The following is a 9283-nucleotide window of genomic DNA, read 5'->3' as shown; positions in this document are numbered from 1 at the left end:
TATTAAAAATTTAATTTAAAAAAAAATATTTTTTTAAAATAATTTATCTTTTTCCTATTTTGACAAATATTACTTAATATACTGGAGTAAAGTGTGTAAGCAAAAAAATATGTTCGTTCCCTTTTTACAATAAAAAATGAACTTTAATCTTTGGTCTCTTATTTGGATTTATAAAAATGGCTCCAAAAGTATTGAAGTGGATTTTTAGAGAGAAACAAAAATAAAAAATTAAACCTAATCGCGATAAGATAGCATTTAAAAATATACTAATTTTTTAATGTGCAAATAATATTTTAAATGATATTATTTACACATTAAATCTGATGTTCAATTTAGACATTTCTTAAGTTCGATTATAAAAATAAATAAATAAGAGATCAACAAGACTCACAAATAATTGATGTCCAAATCAAAACTACAACAAGAAAATTTTAATAAAAGAAAAACATTGTTTCACAAGTTTGTTTTCTTAGTAATTCTTGTCTCACACAAGAAATCACAAAGTCCCCAATGCTTCAAAATAAAAACAAAAGCCTCCTCAAATCCACCACCACAACAAAACATTATTAAACAAAAACAACACCATCCTCCTCCCAAGTTCAACAATGTTTTCACTCTCACCCATTGAAACCACAACAATGTTGGAACCAACACCACCACCATCTTCGCCGCCCCCCTCGACCCTGAAGGACGAGGTGGACATCGTGATTCCGACTATAAGGAATGTGGATTTTTTGGAGAAGTGGAGGGCCTTCTTTGAGCCCTACCACCTCATCATCGTCCAAGACGGTGATCCTTCCAAGGTCATTAAGGTGCCTCAAGGATTTAACTACGAGCTTTATAACCGAAACGATATTAATAGAATCTTGGGATCCAAGGCATCTTGTATCTCCATCAAAGACTCTGCTTGCCGTTGCTTTGGTTTCTTGGTTTCCAAGAAGAAGTACATTTTCACCATTGATGATGATTGCTTTGTGAGTCTATATATATTCCCACCAACTCAAATTCTAAAGAAGCTTTGTTAATTACTATTGTTTCTTAAGTTATAGGAAAAATCAAATTTCCTCTTAATCCATACTTTATTTTAAACATCCTTTTAAATTCTAAACAATTTTTTTTTGTTTTTCTTAAATTACGAAATGAATTATTATTACACCCTGGAGCTATATTATTCTAACTGGCAATCTAACTATAGATGTGTAATTTTCCTTTGTAAATTAAAAGTGGATATGATATGAACATGTTGATTTCTTACTAATCGATTTTTGAAAGACCAAAGAACTATACAAAATATATATAAGGGTAACATTTGGTGTACACTAATATCAGTTATTAGTATAAGATATACGTTAAAATAAAAAATATAAATTAAAAATAATTAAATAATATATATTTATAACTAATTTTAGGGTTGTATATATAATTGTTTCCATGTTTTATTACTCAAACACTTTGAATGGTGGTGAATTTGATGCATGCATATGTAATATGTATAGGTTGCTAAAGATCCATCAGGAAAAGACATAAATGCCCTGGAGCAGCACATAAAGAACCTTGCGACACCATCAACACCATATTTCTTCAACACACTGTATGATCCGTACAGAGAAGGAGCAGATTTTGTTCGTGGATACCCATTTAGTCTCCGTGAAGGTGTTCCAACTGCAGTTTCTCATGGCCTCTGGCTCAACATTGCTGATTATGATGCCCCAACTCACCTTGTCAAGCCTCTCGACAGAAACAAAAGGTTCATTTTTTTTAGTAAATTAATATTATTATATATAAATATAATGTGATGATTTTGATGATGACTATGACAGGTACGTAGATGCAGTGATGACAATTCCAAGGGGGGCGCTGTTCCCAATGAGTGGTATGAATTTGGCATTCAACCGTGAATTAATTGGGCCTGCCATGTACTTCGGCCTTATGGGAGATTCTCAGCCCGCTGGACGCTATGCTTCTATGTGGGCTGGTTGGTGTGTCAAGGTATGTATTTTTTAGAGAAAAGACAACGAGATCCTTATTTTCCGTCTCTGATATTTTTTTTATGAGACTAATTCGCACATCTATTAATATTTTTTATCGATATTAACGAAATAAGCCTATATAACATGTTAAACTGTTGATTTGTCCATTAAAAATCAACTAGAATTAACAATTTTTTTTTGTCGAAAGTTTTGTTATCTTTTAAAAATAATTATCAATTTCATTTAATTTTTATTTTTATTTTTTATTATCTTTTTTAAATACATTAACTAAATTTATTGTGTAAAATTAAGAAATATTAATAATTTTTAAATTATTTTTATTTATAAAAATTAAATAAAGGATATATTAGTAATTAATGTATTATGTAAATATATTTTGAAGAAAAATTATTAACACAAGGCTAACTAGTATCACAAAATTAAATATCAATGGCTAAAAAGAGTACTTTTTTGTTTGGAGCCTCGTAGTTCTTCGAAAAAATTATCATAAAACGATTGGATATTCACTCGTATTTTAGATTTAATTATTTTGATAGTCTTTATAATTTTATCAAATTTATTTATTGTATGGATCGGACGAATGCAGGTGATAAGTGATCATTTGGGAATAGGGGTGAAGACGGGTGTTCCATACATATGGCACAGCAAAGCAAGCAATGCATTCTTGAACCTCAAGAGGGAGTTGAAGGGAATCTTTTGGCAAGAAGAGTTGATCCCATTCTTTCAATCCGTATCGCTTTCGAAAGAATGCGATACGGCGCAGAAGTGTTACATAGAGCTCTCAAAGCAAGTAAGGGACAAGCTCGGCAAAGTTGATGATTACTTCAACAAACTTTCAGATGCAATGGTCACGTGGATTCAGTGCTGGGATGAACTCAACCCACCATCATCACAATCACAATCACAAGTGCTTTCACTTTCACTTCCGCTTCATGATGATGCTGCAATAATCTTGTCTAATGGTTCAGCATAGTCACTACAATAATCATCAATGAATTGTTATATGCTTTAATTTGTCATTTAAATTCTTGCGGCTCTATAGGCACAATAATAATGGATATATCAGGATATATGCATGGTTCTCAGTAAATCATTTTACTTTCTTTTTGTTTTAATGTTCCTAGAATAATAACAATAAGAAGAACTGGGTGGTCTGATATTTAATTTTCAATATGTATTTGTCTTCGAGGGTGAAATTGGAATCATGTAGCTTATTATATATTGTTGTGGTTGTTGTGAGACTATGTTAACTTTGAAATACGTAAGGGACGTTAATCATATTACTTTGACATTGTTTGTTAATTAGATTAATCTTTGTTATTGTTTTGTGGTGTTTAATTTTACTTGTGAGTTGCTTGTAAATTCTAGGAATAAGTATTGGTTTAGAGTGTAATTGAAATTATCCTTAACTTCTTTTTTAATTTTAAAATTTCCTCAACTTTATATTTATATTTAGTGTTAAAATCATCATTTTAAACACTATAATTTTTTAAAGAAGAAATTAACTTATGTACCCATGAAAGATACAAACACAATGTAACTATGTAAAAAAGAAACGATATTTGTAACTGTAACACCCTACCACACAAAGCTTTACGCTTAAGTCGTAAAACAGAGGTGATGTGGTATTACGACCTCTAAAATAAAATAAGTGCATATAATAGCAGAAGAGTTATAATATGCTAGGAGCCTTGAAGGATAGGGAAAATAAAAATCGCGAGATAAAAGCGCAACGCTCAAGGAACGAGTTAACTTGCATGCTAAGAAAACTGTAACTGTCAAACATAAGATAACAGAAGTAGGAATAGAGTGCCAAAGATACAAAATAACAAGCTCCTAACTCAGCCTGCGAAGTCAAGACTGGCCAGAGAATATTTACACATATATACATACATATCCAAAACCCAAAAGTACATACACACAATCCTGCCCCTCCATAAACCTCTAAGAGGATCAAAAAGGACAAGTTATGCGGAGAGAAAGCTAAGTACATATATATACATCACTGTACAACAAAACTATACAACAACACTATCCAGTAACCCCTCCGCTTTAAGAGTCCAGACGCCTAACGAGATGGCTCCCGACCTGCATCTGAAAAACAATAACATAGTATGGAATGAGAACCGGAGGTTCTCAGTATGGTAAAGGAAGCAAGAGTGAACGTTTCTCTCAAGCTAATTGGATCCTAAAACATCAGAAATCAAAGAAATTCAATATTCCCACTTAAAATTCGAAAATTGGGGGAAGATGAAGCTGAGAGTGAAATAGCAAGTTACCTATGAAATTGTTCCGGTAAAAATGTAGAGCTTGACGCGGTGAACGCGTGGCCGCAAACGGTGCGGCGATTGGAGCTCGGACGGAGAAGTTACGGGGATCGGAAGTTAACGTAACAATTTTGACGTTCTTCCTTTCTTCTCCCTGATGCTCTTCGACGCTGCCAAAAATGGGGAGAAGAAGAACGTAGGTTCACTTAAAGGGCTGGTCCGGTTGGGCCCGGTTTAACCGGTTCGGCCCGTTCGGTCTAATTTTGGACCGATTTTTTCGAAATTGGTGTCAAAATTCTCGTTTCGATGAGCTCTATCCTAATTTAATATAATATTCACATTTCTAATCTTCCTTATTAAAAATTAATTTATTGACTAATTATCTACTAATTTAACCGGGGTTTACAGTAACCATGAAAGATGTCTTCCGTATGATAGAAGTACTTAAACTCTAAAAAACTATTAAAAATCCCAAATTGCCCTTTCCTCCACCACTGCTATCATCATTCCCAATTATTCATGGTGTGCTGCTGCACCTCTCCTTCCCCACCGCTACCGCCACCGTCACCATTGGGCGCTATTTCTCTATTCACAACTCTCATCGTTCTCAATTTTGCATTAACACTAGCTGCTATTTCCTCCAAACACTAAGTGGAGGTGTGGTACTCCTTTGAAAAGACAACAATAGAAATCTTAAATCTGTAACAGAAGTAGAGGAGTGAGATGCTGCGAAAGAAGGAGAAGAAGAAGATGAAGAACAAGAGAGACAAAACAACAGTAGCAATGGTGGGCAGCAACAAGCACTTTCTTAATAACCCAATCCAAGTTAATCTGTTTCCTCTATTTTCACACAATTTGGCCAGAACCAATATGAACAACCCAGAGCATGATCCCATCATGGCCATTCAAATCAACTGCTTCCATTACGAAAGAATTGCAATCACACTCTGCGCCTCTCACAAGCTCGGCAACATTTCCACTCTCATCAACTTCGTCAATGACTGGGCAGCCATCACCAACCACCACCAAGATCAGAACCACCCATTACCCTCTCCGTCCTTACTGGACATTAGAATGTCCATTTTCTCTCAAGGAGACCTGTCGGTTTACCAAGAGAAACCCTACTTTGGTCTCCCAAAATCGGTCTACAAGAGGTTCGTGTTCGAAGCTTCCAAAATCGAAGCCCTCAAAGCCACGGTTGCACCGATTCATCTGACAAGATTTGAAGCGGTGGAAGCACTAATTTGCAAGTGTACAACTTCTGCACTAGGGTTAAGTCCTAACTCCTCGTTGTTAAGCACGATTGCGGTGAATCTCTGCAAGAAGATGGATCCTCCTGTTCCAAACAAGACCTTAGGAAACATGATAATTTTCTTCATATTTGGCAGTGGTGGTGCCGGTAGTGGTAGCGGTGGCAGTGGCGTTGGGGGAGGGTGAGGTGTAGCAGCACGCCATGAATAATTTGGGGATGATGGTAGCAGTGGTGGAGAGAAGGACAATTTGGGATTTTTGAATAATTTTTTAGAGTTTGAATACTTATGTCATACAAAAAGCATCTTCCATGGTTACAACTATCGTTTCTTTTCTACATAGGTACATTTGTCAGCGTCTGCATCTTTTATGGGTACATATGGTAATTTATTCTTTTTTAAATAATAGAAATACCATGGTTCTGAAAATTAGACCGGACCGGCCGGTTCGAACGAATTAATCGGGAACCAATCCTCTAGCCGGTCCGGTCGTCCTCAAAAATCGGCCTGTAAAAAATCGGTAAAAAACCAGACAAATCGGTGGATAACCGATAAACCGGATGAACCGGACCGGTTTTTTTCCAAGGTCCGGTTCACTGTTTAACATAAAAACGTCAACGTTTAAAAATAAATAAATAAATAAATAAAAACGAAAAGCCCAAAACGACGCAACAGCAACACGAGCCCCTTTCCTTTCTGATAAACAAATTGAAACAAACCCTAGCAGCCACCTTCTCCAGTCACCATTCACCTCACCTCACCTCCTCAACCCTAATTTTCTCTTCTAACTTCCTCCAACAAACTCCACCATCACTACCACAATTGATGCCGAATCGGAGCTTCTGTCAGCGAAACTGCCACCGTCGCGGATCGAAGCAGCTGCCAGCAGCGTCGTCATCTTGAACTCTGAACTCTGAAGCTTCTGGCATCGCGAACGTCTACTCAGCCCTGTTCTTCTCACTGTCGCCAACGTGCTTGTTCACCTCGCCGTTGTTCCAGTGCCTCCAGAAGCTTCCTTCCTCCAACAACAAGTTCACCTACAACTGCGACAACCACACCTTCAACTTCCTCGTCCATAATGGCTTCATTCGGTTCCTCTATTTTTCTTTCTAGATCTGTTTCCTCTGATTCAATTTTGTGTATATATGTATGCATTTTTGTGTAAATTGTGTTGTTTTGAATTTGATTTGTTTTGTTTGAATGGTGCAGTACTGAAATTGATCTGGTTTTGAAACTTTAATTAAAATAAAAAAAGAAAACTGATCCTCTTCTGAGCTCACTATCACCGTCGTTCCTCCCTCGCCGTGTCTCCAGTAAGCCGCTGCTTCTTTAGTTTCGATTTCTAAGATTCTGGCTTCTGAGTTGATTTTTTGTACTAGATTCTGAATTGGGATTGTGTTCTGAGTTGGATTGTTCCTTAATGTGAGTCTGAATTTAATTTGGATTGTTTCACTTAGTTGTTTCACTTAGTTTTTCTGTTTCTGAATTTGGAGGTTGAGTTGTCTGTATTCTGAGTTTTTGTTGTTAAAAAGCATTGAATTTGTTGAACCTAGTTAGGGTTTGGTTAGTTATAAGAGGCTTGTTGCACAATAAGAGATTTCATCAATGTGTTGTTCAATTGAATTGTATATTGGCAGCCCAAAAAGGGATAATTGAATTGTATAAGAGAATTGACGTTGAATAATTAGCCTTGGCTTGACAATGTTGCCTGCAAGATCTTTAATTTTCTGCAGTTTGAGTGGAAATTCTGCTTTTACTTAAAAATTAATAAATTTAAATATATAAAATTATATATTAAATTTTTAATAATTTTATTTAATATTTAATTAAATCGGTTGAATTTCGGTTGAACTCCGGTCGAACCACTAAACCAATAAATCAGTCACCTCACCGGTTCATTAACCGGTCCGGTTCTCGCAACCTTGAGAAATACCATTTGTTTTGTTTCAATGGCATCATGTCTACTACCACACTATTGCTGTCCTCTTTATAGTCATTATCACTAATAAGACCACACTTTAAATTCTTCACATTCAATAACTTCAGTAAATAATTTCTTCAAATTTAGCAACACCACCACCAAAAGAAAAAGAGAGAAAATCTTGCATTCAAAATATTTTTTAATATTTTATTTTCTCCCAAAATAAACAATCAAGAGCCCGAACCACACACTATCATCACCATTTAAAGCATAAAGTTATTTTTTTCATGTTTTTTTTTTCAGGAATTCTTTGTTCATGTTTTACTGCACACAAACAAACACACATAACATTACTCAGTCTACATTGAGAATCCTAATTTGAAATCATTGAATCCTAACTTCAGAAAATTAGGAACTTGAACCCTATCTTACTCGTGGTGGCGGTGACAATGATGTTGCATGGTGGTGGTGGCAGCAAACGTAGACGGAAAAGTTGTGGCATAGAGGTGGCAAGGGACATCACTGAGGTAGCGGCACAATACAAAAAAGCTATGACGACAGGGACAGCACATCAGTGACATCATAATGAAGAGGGAGGAGAGAGGAAGAGAGGTGCGGGTAGTGCTACTGAAAACACATGGAGAAGTTGCCGGTGGTGCGACAAGGGAAAAGAGGGAAAGCCAAACAGTGTGGAGGGAACCGATAGAAGATATGCAAGAAGAAATTGCAAAGAGTTTAGTGATGCAATGGGGTAGCTCCAGCGGCAATACAGTGACTTAAGAGGAGCGAAAATACGAAAAGGAAGTGGGAAAAGATGACTTGAGATTATGGAGGCTGATTGAAGATGACAATGAGAAGAAGGGCGTAAAGGAGCGTGTTTTTTTTTTAATTATCAAATTTTATAAAGAATAAAGAGTAAAGTGTCAATTAGATTCTTGAAGATATTGACTTTCAACTAATTAGTCCTTGAAGAAAAAAAATACCAATTAGGTCCTCCAAAATAACAAACAGTAGTGGATATGTATATCTTCTGCCAATGAGTAGTGCGAAACAAAATAAAATTGTTCATATATTTTGTTATTTACAATAGTGCATATCTCATAACTGTCATAGGAGTAGAAAAACGATATAGTTTTGGACAGTAAAATATTTATTATCTTTTGAGTTTTTATATACTTTTTATCAACTCTTCTCTATTTATCACAAATCCTATCAAAACAAGTGAAGTTTCGCTCTAAAAGTTGTTATCTACATGATTATCTTTCATAGATAGACACGTCAAAGTAATTAACAGTACATATAAGTATCATTGTTAAATTTTAGTTGATGAATTGATAGAAGGACATCATGTGTCCACCGTTTGCTATCCTAGAGGATCAAATTAATACTTTTTTTTTTCCTTTATGAACTAATTAGTATAAAATCAAAATATTCAGGAACCTAATTGTCACTTTACTCAAAAATAAATTTATCAAAAAGATAATTTTAACAATAAATATAATGTTGAGGACTATTTAAATAAAAAAATAAAGATAATTTTAGTTTTGATCTTAGACTTTAAAAACCAAAATAATACTTATTTCTAAATTCTATAAACAAATTAAATATCTCGAATTATGATACGGTCAAATCAATTCTATGTTTGTCACTTAATTCGTCATTTTTTAAACTTTTAAGAATTTCACACTTTTCTTAATCACTTTTAAGTCAAATAAATGTTTTACTATAAGCATGCTACATAAACATATCAAGGCAGTAATTTTGTATTCAAAAATGTTATAAGTAAAAAAAAAAACCACAAAATCAATTATTATGAATTTATATATATAAGCTCGTCATTTATGCAATTCCTTT

The 9283-nt window shown here is 34.7% G+C and overlaps 2 protein-coding genes across 2 annotated transcripts; both read left to right on the top strand.

Annotated features, from left to right (window-relative positions):
- On the top strand, positions 447-3290 carry LOC107621128 (UDP-arabinopyranose mutase 3-like). The gene is made up of 4 exons (XM_021114155.1): positions 447-974; positions 1497-1747; positions 1821-1989; positions 2578-3290. Exons 1-4 carry the CDS (start codon positions 606-608, stop codon positions 2962-2964), a joined length of 1176 nt encoding a protein of 391 aa, XP_020969814.1. The 5' UTR covers positions 447-605; the 3' UTR covers positions 2965-3290.
- On the top strand, positions 5129-5695 carry LOC107621129 (salutaridinol 7-O-acetyltransferase-like). Its single transcript, XM_016323166.1, has one exon. The coding sequence runs from the start codon at positions 5129-5131 to the stop codon at positions 5693-5695; it is 567 nt and encodes a 188-aa protein (XP_016178652.1).

This window comes from Arachis ipaensis, chromosome B10, assembly GCF_000816755.2.
Source record: "Arachis ipaensis cultivar K30076 chromosome B10, Araip1.1, whole genome shotgun sequence".
Taxonomy (NCBI): Eukaryota; Viridiplantae; Streptophyta; class Magnoliopsida; order Fabales; family Fabaceae; genus Arachis; species Arachis ipaensis.
The sequence above is the reverse complement of the archived record's forward strand: the minus strand, read 5'-3'. Positions and strand labels throughout refer to the sequence as shown.